Below are 17,846 nucleotides of genomic sequence, written 5' to 3'. Positions count from 1 at the left end.
TTCTTTGCATGCTCTTGCCTTTGGTTAGGAATGCTTTCTTTCATTTCAGCTTCTACGCAACGTCGTAAGTATCCAGCTTTTAAATTGTATTCTTCATGCAGTGTATCACTTGTGACAATTTGCTCTCTACCCTAAGCACGTGCTGCCTCATTCTTATTGTCCATATTTGTTAAACGTTTTTTTGTCACAATTTTTTGGTTCCTTGCTGGAAGCAATATAAAAGAGGTTATAGGGTCATGCATAAAAATCTTTACATTGCAATAGCTCCACAAGTTGGATTGTAGCCAAACTTGGTATACAGTCGTTGGTTAATACTGTAGCTGGTACATTTACGCCTGATTTTGTGGGACTGTCTGGGCCCAAAAAATTCCCCGTCCATTTTTAAGCTGGGTGGGCCCAAAGTCATATCCATCTCTAATGCATTTCAGACACATTCTTTAGGCCCAATATTTTTGGACCATTTGGGCCCAGCAATTGCTTTTCATTGCAATAACTCTGCAATGGTAAGTTGGATTCTGGCTAAACTTGGTATACAGTTGTAAGTTAAAAGCTGGTACATGTAGGCCATCTGGGCCCCAGAAAATTCCTTACCAATTTTCATGTCAGTTGGGCCCAAATTTTATTCCACTCAAGTGCATTTTGGGACACGTTCTTTGGGCCTGAATCTGTGGGGCCCAATACTTTTGAGACCATTTGGGTGCAGAATTTTATTGGCCCCAATTTTTGGGGAGGGGCCAAAGTTTTAAAATAGTAGTAACTCTCAACACCTTACGTCAGATTGTATCCAGACTTGAAATAAAGTTGTTTAATAGCTGGTACATTTGGGCATAAATATTATATTGGGTGATGACATATACATATTAATATTCCACAAAGCAAGAAATCATAGTGCCTGTTGGGCTCATGTTAATTTGATCAAGACTGGTCACATGTTATCATCAACTGCTTGTAATTTGTATTCACATTTGTATATATTCTACAGTGTAGACCTGTAGCCGGCTGCTTTGTATTTCAGTTTTGTCCTTTACACTTAACAGTATAACAGACATGTTATTACTATACACTTATTAATACACCGTCTATGTTGTTAGCAGTAAGTAATATGGCAACTAGGCATGACTTGTTCAATTTCCAATGGTTCAACTTACAATATGTTTTTAGGGCCAGATTCTCTCATTTATCATCCATTCCCTCCCCCCCCCACGTCATCTCACACCCAGACCACCATCCCAAACCCCAATCTTAGCCTCCACCCAAACCACCATCCCAACCCCCACCATCTTATCCCCCACCCGTACCAATCAGATTTATATGTACAACATGCTGCTGGAAAGGTGTTAATTATTTGGGGGGGGGGGAAGTAACCATCATTACAGGTTTGTTATAAAACCATGTCATTGTAATATGAAATATTCTGTATGTGCAAACTGATACTTGTATGCTTAGTATGGCCCATGGACATATGGAGGCGGTAATTGGGGAACTTGGGGTCAGACAAACATGTTCCCTACATTCATAGGCACAGATTATTGCTGAATTTGTGACTGTAAGCTTAACATGTAGTAATGGTTACTTAGAGTGTACTGAAAAATGATGTCATGTAGAAGCTAGGTGTAAGTGGAAGAACAAGGGAAAAATAATCGCAAGACCTCTGCTCTCGGCATGTCACTGCGATATGGACGTGACTTCCAAGCTACAAAATATCAAGGACATAGATGAAAGTCTAGAAACCTGTCCAAGAATGAGGGATGAGTTGAGAAGTCTGTCATAAGAGCTCTTCTAGTAAAAGTCTAACATTGTAGAGTCTGATATGCTTGGAGTAAGTCTATGACAGAAACTGACGAATATAGCAAGGGTCTATTGTAGCCTGCATAATATGAGACAATCTATCATAAACCTGCATAAAGCTTCATAGTAGGTAGAGTCATGCATTGTAGTGTATTCTTAACCAAAAGCCATGCTTTTAATAGCCTACCAAAGACTTAAGGCTACTTGCGTAAAAAGGGTGATATTATTAGGTATAATTTTAGTCCTGAAATGTCACAGTTCAAAAAAAGTTCCTTTCTGTAGCTTGTTTGAGCTTTCATGATATTCAGCTTTAAAACCATAATCTCTGGAATGCTCAATGCTCCCATAAGGCAAAATTTATGACATTTCAAAATCTAATTTTGTGCCAAAAGTCACTCTTTTGTGTTTATTTCAAACTTTTGAGATAAGACGGGAAGATTTCCTTCAATTTTCTAACATTGTCTGGTAACCCAGAAGATGATGATAATTGTGACATTTACGGATAAATAAAAGTTTTCCCCCTCCCGCAGATACATCCTCTCGCCACAAATTATTCCTTGCTCCACTTTGTTACAGGGAAAGGATCTCGCGAACCAGTTCGGCGAAATGAAGTTAGACGACAGTACAGCCTCCGCTCGCTCTTCTTCTCCAAGAGCCGGACAGCGTGCGTGGGAACGAGGAGAGATCGACTACCAGGGAGCAGATCGATTTGATCTGATTCTAGATCAGATCAAGTCTGTGATCGAGAAAGAAGACACCGAGGAGATGGAGAAGACTCCCGAAAACGAAAACAAAACCGAATGAAGAATCGGGCAATTAATTATTCACATACGGCTAGCTTTCTAATTCACTTAACCTCTCTTAAAAGCACAAATGTCATTTTGTTTTATACCTTTTCGTCACTGGACCTTCTCCGCCAGGATTCTTTCTATCGGCTGCTTTTGAGTCCTGCCTGTGTCAGCTTTTTTTGCGATGTAATTACGTCAATGTAAATGTTATGTCTCGAAAAGCTGGGAAGAAAACTACTCAGATAATAAGTAGTGGATTTTGTGGTAAACTCCTTCCGTTAAAATTCGGTACAGGCGCGTAGCGAGGAATTTGCCAAGGGAGGGGCGAACCTGTAGGCAAATTATCAGAGCCATAGATTCGGCATTGGAAACTATGTAAGTGTAGTGCCATCATGAGTTGGCACGAAACGTACAAGTAAATTTTGGCCGAAAATGCCTCCCAGTTCGCTGGAAATGGCACTTCCCAGGCCTTGCAAGTTGCATCTAATCATTTTCAATTTTGAAATTACTAGCGATATCATAAAAATGTACACAAATATATGCTCAAGGGGGGGGGCAGTCGCCCCCTTCGCTTCCCCCTTGGCTACGCGCCTGATTCGGTACAGCTAAAGTGTATATACAAACTGTGTCATTACCTTAAATACCTCCACTGGTGGTGTAATTATGTCAAGGAGACAACTCCATGGAATAATTTAGTGTTGAAATTGTTGTGTAGCAGACTTTGAACACTCTGAATTTTGTCACTTATAGAATAAATTGTTCATGTATAAAGAGGTGTGCTATATATCTTTGTCCTATTATAGCAAATGTGCCAAACATTTTATCTGGTAATACGGAATAAATTAATCCATGCATGGAATAGAATAGAGGGCGCAAACTCTTTATGCAAAACGTTGACGCAGTTTAATGTACTTTATAGTACATACGACATACCGGCTGCATTAGCTTAGTGCGTACTGTTTAAGAAGAATGTTGATACATTGTTCGATGTCTGAAACTTTCATGTGCCGTATGATGTCAGAAACTAGCAGTTAAATGTGAACTCGTCTCTCATATCTGGCTCTTCTTATGTGGTGTACTGAACATAACATGCTTGTATGTTGCAATATAACAATAGACATTCTTTCCCTTCTGAATGCGAGTTTGTCAAGTTTAAAGAACTCTGTATTATACAAGACAGAACCTATGTCTTCTGACTTGTTTTAGATGAAATATCACTTTTGAATTTGCTCATTCCTTGCAAAATGGTTAATTCCTTTGAAAAAGAATCACCTTGTTACAATATTGTGATCGAAGGGTACGTGCCAAAGATGGAAGAGAGTATTTTAGGCAGTTGTGATATGCATCGGCTTCTGTGGCATCTGTTTGTGTGTGTTTATAATGGAACACTGCTTAAAACAGAAATAATGGAACACTGCTTTAATGGAATACTGCTTTAAACAGAATTGGAACATTGCTTTAAACAGAAAATGGAATACTGCATTAAACAGAAAGAACACTGGTATACCATCATCAAACTGTTATAACTGTGTGTCTTACTTCTAATAGTACATGCACTGTCAGGGGGGAGTCAGGGGGGTGGGGAGGACCGGAGGACGGAACTTAAGGTCTGCTCCATTTAACGCTCATGTGCCATCATCAGTTTATTACATTGGGTCTAGCCTTTCTAAGGACATGTTCTTGCTTCTACTTTATGCTTAGCTTTCAAATATGTTGGAAGATTGAAATGTTAACACGTCGGTCTGAAACGATCCCTCCGTAATTTTCCTTTAAACTTTTTTATTTCTATCCGAGGAACCGGAACAACTGAAATTGGGAAGACTAATGATCAGCATCTCCGTAAGCAGTAGATAATTCTGTTATCTCCTCCCTCTGACTGCTCCTTTAAGGATACCTGTGTTTGGATTTAAATATCTGAGTGTGGGGGGGGGTGCTGATAATGTCATGGCTTGTACTTAATTAATTAACACAGCTCTGATAAATGTCACTTAAACTGAGCATTTTCGTCCGGAAAAAATTGGGAATTTCAACTATATTTAAGTGATTTGTAAATGGCATTATATCATATATCCATCAGTGCTGCAAACGTTATAGTTTTATGTCACACCATCATGTGGTACACAACTTTTTACGTCAAATATGGAATGGTCTACATTAACACCTGATAGGTTGTAATGAAAGTTCATGCCCTTAAATAAATTACGGGGAAAAAAATACCTTTTTTAGATCTTTTCAAGAGTTTTCAAAAGTTTTAAAACTGGAGAGGCTACTCAGTATTTTGCCTTTTCATATTTCACACTGCAACTTTGTTTTTGCAGGATATGGATTGAGCAGGTCAGAGGTCATAGGTATGCAGACTATGTGGGGTCAGAGGTCATAGGTATGCAGACTATGTGGGGAACACTCACCAGAGAAGTGCATTAATTAAAGGCATTGAAGACTCGCCTCAAACCGTGTGCAGCGCTCTGAAAAAGTTAACTTTCCGTTGCTTGCAAATGACGTTTTCTTCTTGTCGCTACAAAATGCAGACAGTAATGAAACGTGATACCTTGTTATCTTTAGCTGGACCTGAGATGTCCAACGCTGTATTGTTTGTACACTGTGCTGTGGGTATCGACAGTAGCTGTATGTATTGACTGTACACTAATGTCTAATTACCGACGGTAGCAAGCTGTGTGTGTATTTTCTGGGATCGATGGTGGTGTCTAACACTTCTGTTACACCTCATTCGAAACTAGGTCAGATTACCGGCATGAGACGTTTCTTTGTGCGCGAGTCTTCACATCCTTTAAGGCTTATGAAGGTATTGTTGCAAAGAGTATGAAAGGTGAACTTGAAAAATTCTTATTTCATTGATATCTAGAATAAAATCTTGGCAGGAGTTCCTCCTGAAAGTGAAATTAATACCTGATAACGAAAAAGGAAAGAAATCATACATCGTAATGAACCATGTAATTTTTGCAAATGAGATCATTATATGTGAAACGTTGTCCATTAAAATTGTCAGTAAAACTGTTGTTTAATATCGTGAAATGATAGTTTCATTTGAAATTCTATAGTTGATCCAATCTTTTTACCATTTTTATTTTTGCAATTATTATTTCATGTTAATCTACAATGGAAGGTTTCAAACAGTTTTCTCTTTGGATTAAAAATTTATTTAATATCATGAAATGATAGTTCATTTTTAAATTTTATCATCGATCCCATCATTTTTGCCATTATTAGTTCATTTTTAATTTGCAATGGAAAGTCTGTTGGCACGACCAACAGACAGCACTTCTTGGGCACCATACAATTACCTTTTTAAAATAATTTCTGTTTTAGTTTACTCATTCTTAGAGTACTTTGATTAAATTAAACCAGCTGCCCTTTTAAAAAAAAAAATCTAAATCTAAACAAAGTGGGGGATTAAATCAAAGGATTAAATGATCTTCTTCACAAAAGGAAGGATCCTCGCCATCGCAAGGAATGTCTCCTGTTTAGAAACTGAGTTATGGAACGTAAAACTATGCATAAAGGAAATGTGAAAAAGTGACAGGAGTCTTTAAGAAACATGTCATCCTGTTTTAATGTGGCTGTGCAATAGGTTATTCCTGGTTTCATTCATCTTGAAAGTTCAGGTACCTAAGAGCATCCATTGGTGTCTATCTAAAGTATCTGTTTCCAACCAAAGTCGTTTTAATTGTCAGCTGTTGTAATGTTTTATTTCTTTTCCACTATACACTTCATTTACTTCAATGCTGCCACCATATAGGGTCTCCTTGGTAACAACTCTCATCATTTACTCCAGATGGCTCTTGGATAAAGAAAGCTTTAGTTTGGATTATTATCATTTTTTTGGTTCAGCTTCCATTATGTACTAATTTTTTAGTTACATCCATAAATTTAGGGATGTTTCTCTTTGTTTTATCAGTTTCTTCAACTCTATTCAAAATTTAAAGAGATTTGTACTAATATCATGCAATGATTCTATAAACTAGCAAAATATGTGCTATTGTAATTAAATGTATAGGAAAGTTCTATTTCAATTAAAAACTTCAAGTCAATCTTCAAAGTATACATTTTCATTTCTTTGCTTTTTCGTTGTTCTTTTGTTTGGTGAAACTAGCTCTTTTAAAGATAATTTAGGAAACGATCAGTTTAGTGATGTTTACAGCATCTTCTGTAGAAGAATGTACTTTTTGTCCATGGAGGTTATCACCTTTCACGATACCAACATTTTACTACATTATTCTCCATTTCTTGTTTCCATGGTGAGCCAGTTTTGCAGATCAGCAAGTTACCAAATATGGGCCGTAACTGGATCATCAAATTGACTTGTATGATTGGGGAACACTATTTTTTTCATTCAGTGCCCTGGTAGCAAGGGCGGCGGAAGCACTTTTAATCTGGGGGGGCACCGACATCAAAGGGCACTTTGCAGAAATTCGATTGGAGTGATGCAGCCTTATATTTAGTACCCTTTATAACTCTTATTGTATTATCTTATTTGCTTATACACATCACTCCATCAACGCCCCCCCCCCTCCCCCTCAAGGAAAATATGCATACTAGCACTGCAATATCCAATGTGCAAATTGGGAAACAAGGAACAAGTTTTCTTTTGAGACAAAATGAGGTGAAATCATGCTAGTTGCTAATGTAGGAATCTTCCAAATTAGAGTTTATTTCTTGTCAATATCTTAACAAATTTTTTCATTTGAAATAGCTTTGAGTTTGACCCACAGAAATTCATTAAAAGTAAGGGGCATAGCCAGGATTTGCAAAGTTGTATGCACGACTATCTGAGCGGAGCACCACCATCGGTTGGCGCGGAGCGTACAAGAAAATTTTTGGTTTTACAAACCCCTCAGATGGCTGGAAACGGCCCTTCCCGAGTGTCCATTCTGGTTCCCTGGCCTCTTGCTAACTTGAGACACCTCAATTTTTATGTAGAAAAAGGGCACATTTTTAACCTGAGGAAAAGTGCGGGGGCACGTGCCCCCTGTGACCCCGGTTCCGCAGCCCTTGCCTGGTAGCTTGTTTAAGAGGTAACAAGTCAAGGACAGTCAATGTTGAACACCCTGTGATACCTGTAGTGTGACATTTATCACCTTTCATATTTACAGTTATACATAAACAAAGCTGTATATCTAAATGTACGCCTCTGGTTATTAATTAGCATTGCTGCCCTCAATATTAAGAAATGTGTTATTTGTTTACATATGCTGTTAGTGGCTGCTAATTTCAATCAGGTATGTGAATGCATCTCATCAACACGAGACAGAATATTAAGACTTATGAGCGCGGAATTAACATCTAATTGTTTTCTAATTGTACTATTAAAGATAAGTTGACAATACATCAATACCTGAGCTCCAACAGTGAAGTGTCAGTGTGAAACAATAACGTTTTGTGTTTTAAACAAATCCACCACAACAACATATTGCTGCAACAACTCAACTCAAGGTTCAATTAATGTACTTTTTAACTCTTTTTAATTAGAGAAAACCTTCAAAAAAAAAACCTTATGGTTAAACTTTACGGTGAATAATGAAACTCGGACGTTTACACACAAAGTGTTATAAATTTTTACTGTTTTTTGCAAGATTGCAGAAGAATCCTATCTTAGATCAATCCTCCTACATAGTGGCTCCCATCCTACATTAAGAAGCTAGCTCGTACAACTAGACAACTCAATCAAGATATTACTAGTTCATCCAACCTCGCTGCAAACAGATGATTACAAATATAGCTTTTTTTCGAGAACGATAACAAATCGGAACTCTTTTTCTCCAGAATTGATTTCAATAACGTCTGCTGACAATTTCAAAGTGAAAACATCTAGGTACTCAGCAGAGATTTAATATTCAACACATGACTTGGTGATGTCACTGATCATCCTTTGCGATGTCACTAATCATCTTATAGCAGAGATTTAATATGCAACACATGACTTGGTGATGTCACTTATCATCCTTTGCGAGATGGACACCAGTCTATTGCAGAGTACCGATGTAGATGTAGATCAATCTAATCAATCTTCGAGGAGATAAACACATAGAATCGTTATAGAACAGCGTGAAGATATGCACGTTGCCCATTCCGTAATCTGTACTTGTAAGGATCCGTGACCATTCGTCACTTGTCACTGAGATGTGAGAAAGTGACAGATGTGCAGACAAGTGATACGCGACTCCTCGTAAAATACACCAGATATTATCGAATGGCTGTGTTTCCGCACATTCACAGAACCATTGAATGCTCAAAGGTTTTGCTACTCAAATAATTTTCAACATCTTGTACATCTTTTATGTTTATAAGATTTGTTAAAAAAAAACTATCGTCTGTTATGGTCGGTTACACATAAAACTTTTTATGGAACGCCAAAATGAATGCAACTAGTTCATATGTAGGCCCTAATTGCGCGCATCGAGCAACAACTTTCACTATTTGAGAGATTGCGATGGCCATTTAACGAAATAACGTTCCTTCAAGTGGACACGTAAGTGATATTTGGCAGGGACTTCATCGCGCTTTTCTATTTTTTCAAACATTACCCTTGGTAAAAGTTATGTGTGCCTTCGAGGAAGGTTAGGCTTAAGCTAGCATAGCCTAACGTTAGGCATACGTAAGGTTTAGGGCAAGTAAGTAGCAATTAATAGTACTTACTAGTATTAGTCGCCTACGCCAGGGTAGCATGCAGTGGATGTTAGGTCACAGTATACGGTTTGCCTGCAGTCAGCCAAATAACACTGCCTAAAATGTAAACACCTCCTTATACACCTGACAGATGGAAAACAAAGACAAAGAATTGAATGTTATCTTTCACTTGTGCTAGTCCCTCCACCCTAGGGCTAAACCTGGCTACATTATAAATTAAATATAGCCTAGCTACCAAGTTGTTTTGTTGGCCACCACTTAACATTTCTCACTTATTTTATTTCAAGGCATGCATGTCTTAAGTAGAGATTTTTACACAATTACAAAACATGATTTTATAGCCTAATTTGATTTGATTTTCCATTTCTATGGGATATGATCAATGGGCTTCTGGAATAGGAAGGTAAAAGGATGTTTTATTGCTGAGAAATTACACCTCAAAAGTCAAGAAAATGCTATGGTGGCAACAATTGTGGGATTTTAAAGTAGGCATTATGATCAGTTGCATGAAGTTGCAGTTGCATGAATTTTGAAGCAATTCAACAACAAATTTCAGAATATACTTAAATTTACTTGGTGTATCCAACAAACAATAAATGTAGTAAGTTTAAGAAGAGGTTGAATTGCAACATACTCCATAATCTGGTGATTTGATATGGAATGACCCATATTTAACCTACAATGTTCCAGTAAGAGGCACACCCTTATGTAACCTTCGATGAGGTAAATAAGCACGAATACATTGCTTATTCCACTGATGATCGAATAAACAAGTAAGAGCGCCATCATTGTTATTGAAACAAAGATCGGTTAAATAAGTACTGGTCAGTGTATCATTTATTTAACCGACAACCAGGTCACTAAGCACCAGAGCAACAATTATTGAACAGATGATTGGGTAAATAAGCCAGAGCGCCATCGTTATCAAACCATTGATCAGGTGAATAGCTCCCACCTTTTGGATTAGCCCTAGCAGGTTTCACTGCATCATTGTCAAATTAAATCCTCAAAGCATTCATCTAGCCTAGACCATATTACTGCAATGAGTACATACTAAATGTGCAGTAATAATATTTTACATATTTTCATGGAAATTCTAAGATACCCTGGACAACGCCTGTTGAATTATTGCTGTGAATATTGGAGGGTTGTGGAATGTAATTACTGTAGAGTCCACTCAGTGGAATAAATGCACCTGAATTCATGTAGCTAGTTTGTCTATCTGGACCGAACCTTATACAAACCTTTCTTTATGCTCTTCATTTTGACAGACTAAACAACAGTACTTGCCTGGACCCTTGACAAAGATGGATCCTGCTAACAGGTGGATCATCCCCACCATCACGATCTGTTTGTTTGGTTTCATCAAGGAAATAAGACCGGTGGAACCTTTCCTTACTCCATTTTTATTAAGCAAGAACTTATCAGAGAGTGAGATAGAAAATCGCATCTATCCCTTCTGGACGTATTCGTATGCAGCTACGTTGATACCCGTGTTTATCCTGACAGACTTGGTCAGATATAAACCCGTCATTGTGGCAGAGGGACTCGCTCTGGTTGCATCGGGGATTGTAATGATTTTCGGATACAGTGTTGGTCTCATGCAACTCATGCAGTGCTTCTACGGCATTGCCACTGCAGCGGATATTGGCTACTTTGCTTACTTGTACGCTGTGGTACCCCCAGAGAAATATCAGGCTGTTTCCAGTTATACTAGGGTTGCATATTTGGCCGGTGGCTTCCTTTCTAGTGTCCTCGGTCAGGTTTTCGTCACATACGATATTCTAACCTACGCGGGTCTGAATATTCTTGGAACTGTCACTGTGAGCATTGCAACACTCATTGGGGTTGTTCTCCCCAGAGCTAAGAAGAGCCTGTTTTTCCATCAGAGTTTCATCAATGAGGAAGCGAACGCAGTGGGGGATAACACAGCTGTGCACCCTAGCGCATCAGAAGTTGAAGAGCCAAAGCAGGATTCAGTAAGTGGAACGATTCAGAATAATGAGGATGCACATAATGAGCAGGACCGGGATACCCCGGAAGGGTCACCTGGAGCTTCTCGTTCCCCTTCAGTAGAGGAAGAACCATGCTGCCCTACAAAGGGAGAGTTTACTATTTCTTCCATCCAAAGCAACAGTGTTCAGTCTTTGTTAGTCTTGAAACAGATGTGGCGAGAGTTTTTGTCAATTTACAGCGATTGGAATCTACTCCAGTGGTCACTTTGGTGGTCAGTAGCTACCTGTGGTTATTACCAGATAGGAAACTATGTTCAAAATCTCTGGGACTTGATATACATGAAGCAGGGAATGGAGGTACCAGATAATCCGTACTACGGTGCAGTGGAAGCAGCGTCTACCCTCCTCGGTACAAAACTTTTATTGTTTACAAAGTGAGGTACTGATCTTCCTGCCAAAAAAAAAATCAGTTTTTAATTGCACACACTCTCACAAAATAGTTTTCTTAAGTTTTTGAAAATCTGAAAGTGCTCTGCTTTTTTCCACAAAAAAAAATGTCATAGTTGAAAAGATGTTGGACTGTGTTGCGGTCGTGAAATTAGAAAACAGATTTTTGTATGTGTCTTTTCCGTCTTGTAACAGTTGCATTTGGTATTGCATATTGTGAAAAATTCACCACAAAATGTAACTTCAGAATTCTCGTAGAATGATGACAGGTTTAATTGTTTCCTTTTCCCCATCCCATATATACAGGTGCCATCAGCTCTTTCTTGATAATGTATGTCAAAACCAATTGGGATATATACGGAGAATTTCTGATGGGTGTTGTCTCCGTTCTTGACGGCATCCTGATATTTACCATGAGCCTTACGACCAATATTTGGGTGGCTTTTGTTAACTACATCATCTTCAGGGCTTCATATCAAGTTTTGATCACCATAGCGAGGTAAGATCCACTTTTTTGTTACTTCGTTAATCAAGTTTCAAATTTTTCAGGCCCATTATGCATTCCCTCGTAAACACAAAAATCAACCACTCCCTCACTTGACAATCGCTTAAGGCACCATACTTTCATAGTAAGTAATCACACAATTATGATGAGATACTTCCCCCCCCCCATTAAAATGATGTAATCTGCCAACATTTGTAAATATTTTATAAGTTATTCAACTGGCAATTTGTTGTTGCAAATGGCTTTCAGGAAAATATGAATAGGAAAATAAAGGTGAGAGAAAAAAAGGGGAAAAAATGTTTTCACCTTCTAGTGATAGTGTGACACTATGACATCACATCATGGTCAAGGTGGCATTCCTGCAATCTCTTAAAAATAGAGCAAGATTTCCGTTTTTGGGTAAGATGCTCGTCACAAATGTGCCCATTCACTTAATAGAAGGAATTTTGATTTCCTTGTTCCGTTAAGTCTATTAAAATCTGATTGCACATGTATGAATTATGGAAATTTACTTTAAGATTAATATTTGTTATCGTTTCATCATTTTTCTGTGGTACTGTACAATATATTTCAATATGTACTACATTCTGCACGTCGTTTCCATCTAGCTTTCAGATAGCCAAGTTTCTGACCGTGGAGCGTTATGCCTTAGTCTTTGGTTGGAACACCTTCGTCGCCTTGGTGCTGGAGACTTTGCTGACATTAATAGTAGTGGATAGTCATGTGCTTAACAGCCCAGCGGATTTACAGGTAAGAAAGTCTGAGGGAAATGTGAAATAAATATACGTGGCGTTGTGTGTCACAACCAAGGTACAAACCAAGGTACAAACCAAGGTAAAAACCAAGGCACAACCAAGGTACAAAATATATTGATCAGAATACGTTTGTTGGAATTGCAACAACCCACCAAGCGAACTTTTTCTTGACCTCCTTTTTGCACTGGGTTTGACCTCTGACCTATTGGGATAGCGAGGACAAACAATATAGTTAGGCAAATTAAATCATACAAGACTGTGATTGTTTAGCCTTAGATTGAGAGCAGAGATTGAGCAGAGATTAGCTGCATTAATCTTTACGGAAAGGTTTTGGGAAATTCCATTGACCAGCGAAACTCTTTTATGAGCTCTCTTGGATGTGCAGAGGGTTAAGGTCTGACTTATCGGGGGAAGTAATAAGATATGAATAGTTAGTTGACCCAGGGAGTTGTTATGGAACCATAACAACTCCCTGGTTGACCCATACAGGACTATCATTGAAATGTTATATGTATGGCTGTACAAGAAATGCATATATACATATACATATATCTACTAGTCACAAACAAGTTGTAGAATCAAGTCTCTTAAAAAAAATTCAAAAAGTTAGCTAATCACCCAAAAATGATCCATTTGATGGAGCTCTGATGGGATTTGTCTAGCATATTACATGCTGGTACTACAACCTCAAACAACCATTTCTCAGTGAGCTATTTAATGGTAGATTTTCCACTAGCTGTTTCTTCATCTAAAACCTTTCCAGTGTCTGCCGCAGGAACTTTTATTCCTTAAACATGCTGACTACTGTACCTGCCATGCTTATATTGTTATATCTGTTTGGATTACCAAAGTTTTTGTGATGTAAATTAAATAGCATTCGGCAAGGGTGTAAGAAGACACGATTACATCTGATAGATTCTTACCGACAAATCTTGCATAATTAGTTTTCACCTTTGAACAGTTTCTTTTAATAGATTTTGTATTATTTTGAAAACAGATCATCATGAAATTTTTTTAAGTTCATATTGTGTTTTATCTTCTACCATTTCGTCCAACATGTTTCTCCTTTCTGTTTTTTTCACAGTTTATGATTTATGGTGCCTACTTTGGAGCACTGGGAAGTGCCTTCCTGATTAAAGCCTGTTTTATCTTGTACAGGGAATGCTGCAGAAATCGAAATAGGTGAACGAGATGCCATGGTCTTGCTATTTGGGCATTAAAGGATTGGTTCAGTTGTCATACATGTTTATGTTAAATGAAAGAGGACAATAAAAGAAACACAATGGTGAAAAAAATGTTCAAATATCTTTTTCGGTTAAAGAGATATTCAAGTGTAAAGTTTTATCAGATTGTGTAGAAACTGCTGAAATCTGACTAGCTGTGATGTCACATCCTCACATTCCTGGAAAGTCTTTGTTTTTTTCTCTAAATATTTGGTGATATTTCATGACTTTCAACCAAAAGATATGTCAAGACTCAGGAGATCTCATATTTGTCAAAGGAAGTATTTGAGATTAAACATCTGAAGAATTTTTGATTATATTATTTTCAAATGTGTTAAACAATGTAAATAATTTTTAAAGAAATATATTAACAAATGTTAAGGAAGTGAGGATGTGACATCACACCCTCACAGTAAGTCTTTCTACACCAGTCATTTTCAAAGAAATTTTGATATCTTCAAAGTGTCATATCTCCTTAACAGAGCATGCTATCATGGTAGTTTCTTCACTGTTCTTTTTGTCTTTTTTTGCTCTTTCATACAAAATAGACATGTCAAACACCTGAACCAATCCTTTAAAAAGGACTATCAGGGGTTTTGGTACAAAAATGATGACTGCTTGCCAATCATTGTACTAGATAAATTCACGATTGAGTATGTTATGCAACATGCAGGATAATGAGGATATAAATATTTTTCTAATAAAAAGCAAATTATATTTTTCAAGATGTTGCTTATGAGTCATGTAATCAAGTCAGTTTAATTTAATCAAGGCAAAGGTGCCCTTTAATAGCAATCTGTTACAGTTTTAATTTTGAGGTGAGAATATTGAAACTTCACAGACTGACAGTAGTTGATGGACACTTGGGCAGTAATAACTGGTAAAGATTTTACTACTTGCAATCTAGATTGCCTAACAACGATTTAGTAAAGATTATAGATATCTGGTATTAAATATGTGTTGCAAGGGTTTATCAAGAATATATCTAAGTTATGGAAACATTAACTTATTTAGTGTTTTGACCAGTGAGTAGGTTACACCACCGATTCCAGTAGTAGGGACCATGTAATGCCAATTTTAAAATATATCCATTTGTAGCCCATCACACAACGCATTCTTTTCAACAAACCTGTCTACTCTCTTAACGCTCTGTTCACGATAATGGTTTCAGCTAACTTTGTAGTATTATCTAAGGATATGTTAAGGTTGACTATAACCCGCTTTCCAGTTATACTCTCAAAGTAGTTCATTCAGGACACAAAATTGAATCATTACTAAATCTCTAGAATTCTTTGCAGTTGGACATCAAAACTGCCAGTATTATAGATATGTTTACATTTGATTGTTAATCCTATGTGTATGCATCAACAGGAATAGTTTCTCAGGATAATTACATAGTAGTCAGTGAGTTCTGCTATTGTTTTAGTTCTGCTATTGTCCTGTTTAATTGATGTAGTGTCATTGCCTGTAGAGTTTTGATGAGTTTTTTGTAAGACAATTTTTTGCGTGTGAAAGGGGGAACGACAACTATTTCTTGCCGGCCAGATAGCATCGTGTATATCAATTTTTTTCATTACTGTTTTATACTATTCTTTTGCTTTGAAGAAGGAGGTGGATGGTGTGGCATGGCAGATTGTTTTACCCATGGCAACACCTCTGATATTTAAATGTCTTCTTTTCTAGACAATTGGTTGTAGTGTGATGAATTTAAAAATAGTACAAGTGACAAGTCGATCCAGTGTTATGAATTTCAAAAAGTTAAAATAGATTCCTGTCAGATTAGCTACTGTAAGGGATTCAAATAGCATTTTGCCACCTGGTCACTAATATCCAACAATTTTGACTAAATGTGCCAAGTGCTATTATATTGCTCAAAGTAACATTACAGTCGATCGGTCACACGCCAGCCTACTTATGTAATTGTCAACAAAAAGAACATAAAACTAAGGAATAGCAATTATTTCATTTTACCCTTAATGTTTCATCGCAGGGGAACTTTTCATTATTTTAATTAATAATTTTTAATGAGAGGACTAAATTTATAGGTCCCAGTATAAAAATATGTGCAGTCATAAAACTTTCAAAAATGTTCCATTTATTCTGAGTTATTTGAATAAAACCTGTCTAGTAATTATAAAGCTAATGGTAATTATTAATTGCACTGTCATTGTTTAATTGTTAGCATTCAATGGTTAATTACAAGACATACAAAATTCATGACAAAAGCTACAGAAAATGACAGCCTGTCCTTTTGTAGTAAAGATTTGATATATTTGCAGTATTTGCATTGTCTCATTTGGATCGATTTAAAATTTTCTGACTTAGAGAAAGATGGAGCAATTAGAGGAAACTATATATTTGTAAGTAATTTTATGGAATGCCATAAGCACAGAGTGGATATATCTGTTCAAGTTGATAATGACGAAATAACTTGTGCAAATTTTCGTATTTTTTTTAATGGCATGATTTGAATATGCTGTCTTGCATTACATATTTTGTGTTGAAGGAATAAACGTCTTTTGCAAAGTTGTCCTCGTGTGTCATGCTTCTCGTGCAATGTGTAAGAAATGAAATGGAAACACCATTCACAGGAGTAACCTCACAAAAAAAAAAATCTCCTCATGGTATGTTTTGGTGAAGTATGTTTTTTGGTTTCGATGATAATCGTAACCTATGCATTCATGATGGCGTATGTGTGTGTGTGTGAGTGCGTTTGTGACGCCCAGCTTGTAAACACGATATTTAAAGAAGGCAAGGTCTGACCAGTTCATATTTAGTGTGTAGAAGTACCACATTGAGTACAAGAAAACTATTGTGTTTGGTGGAGGTCAAATGTCATTAAGGGTCACCCGGGGTCAAATTGTGAAAACCTTGTAAACACGATATCTCAAGAAGGGAATGGTGGACCAACTTCATACTTAGTGTGTAGAAGTACCACATTGAGTGCAAGAAGCCTATTGTATTTAATGGAGGTCAAAGGTCATTTGGGGTCACCAGGGGTGAAATTGTGAAAACCTTGTTAACACAATATCTCAAGAAGGAAAGCTTGGGAGGACCTCATAATTAGTATGTAGAAGTACCACATTGAGTACTAGAAGCATTTTGTTTTTGGTGGAGGTCAAAGGTCATTTTCGGTCACTAGGGGTCAAATTGTGAAAACCTTGTAAACACGATATCTCAGTACTGGAAGCTTGGGCCGACCTTTGATTTAGTGTGTAGAAGTACCACATTGAGTTAAAGAAGCCTATTGTTTTTGGTGGATGTCAAAGTTCATTTGGGGTCATCAGTTGTGGAGGGAGCCGAGAGTTGCGGAGGGAGCCGAGAGTCTCGGAGGGAGCCGAGAGATGCGGAGGGAGCCGAGAGTCTCGGAGGGAGCCGAGAGTCTCGGAGGGAGCCGAGAGTCTCGGAGGGAGCCGAGAGTCGCGGAGGGAGCCGAGAGTCGCGGAGGGAGCCGAGAGTCTCGGAGGGAGCCGAGAGTCTCGGAGGAAGCCGAGAGTCGCGGAGGGAGCCGAGAGTTACGGAGGGAGCCGAGAGTTGCGGAGGGAGCTGGAGCCCCTTTCGATGAGGCGACAATTGCTACCAGGCATAATTTTTCCATGTCTAGTATTTCATTATTTTAATAATTTTCATGATTTAGATTTTCCTTGTCTTTCATTTTCATTTTATTTCACTTTCATTTCTACTGTTAAACACCGTTGGTGTTGAACGTGTATGCTAACTTTAATTTGGTCTAATTACGT

At 37.7% G+C, this 17,846-nt stretch overlaps 2 protein-coding genes across 6 annotated transcripts in view; both read left to right on the top strand.

Annotated features, from left to right (window-relative positions):
* Positions 1 to 6,638, top strand: part of LOC139975165 (glycogenin-1-like) — a 36,495-nt gene extending 29,857 nt beyond the window's left edge. For 2 of the 5 annotated variants that reach the window (XM_071982825.1, XM_071982827.1), the window contains 2 exons: positions 29 to 64; positions 2,365 to 6,638. In XM_071982825.1, the coding sequence (XP_071838926.1) occupies positions 29 to 64; positions 2,365 to 2,592 (264 nt within the window). In that variant the 3' untranslated portion in view covers positions 2,593 to 6,638. The remainder of the gene's footprint in view (positions 1 to 28; positions 65 to 2,364) is intronic. The other 3 variants (XM_071982826.1, XM_071982828.1, XR_011795675.1) reach the window with 2 other exon arrangements.
* Positions 6,639 to 8,926: 2,288 nt separating this feature from the next.
* Positions 8,927 to 16,635, top strand: LOC139975160 (thiamine transporter 2-like). Its single transcript, XM_071982819.1, has 5 exons — positions 8,927 to 9,063; positions 10,493 to 11,585; positions 11,930 to 12,122; positions 12,737 to 12,878; positions 13,968 to 16,635. The coding sequence occupies exons 2-5, from the start codon at positions 10,529 to 10,531 to the stop codon at positions 14,067 to 14,069; spliced, it is 1,494 nt and encodes a 497-aa protein (XP_071838920.1). The 5' UTR covers positions 8,927 to 9,063; positions 10,493 to 10,528; the 3' UTR covers positions 14,070 to 16,635.
* Positions 16,636 to 17,846: the final 1,211 nt, after the last annotated feature.

Source organism: Apostichopus japonicus, chromosome 10, assembly GCF_037975245.1.
Source record: "Apostichopus japonicus isolate 1M-3 chromosome 10, ASM3797524v1, whole genome shotgun sequence".
Lineage (NCBI taxonomy): Eukaryota > Metazoa > Echinodermata > Holothuroidea > Aspidochirotida > Stichopodidae > Apostichopus > Apostichopus japonicus.
The sequence above is the reverse complement of the archived record's forward strand: the minus strand, read 5'-3'. Positions and strand labels throughout refer to the sequence as shown.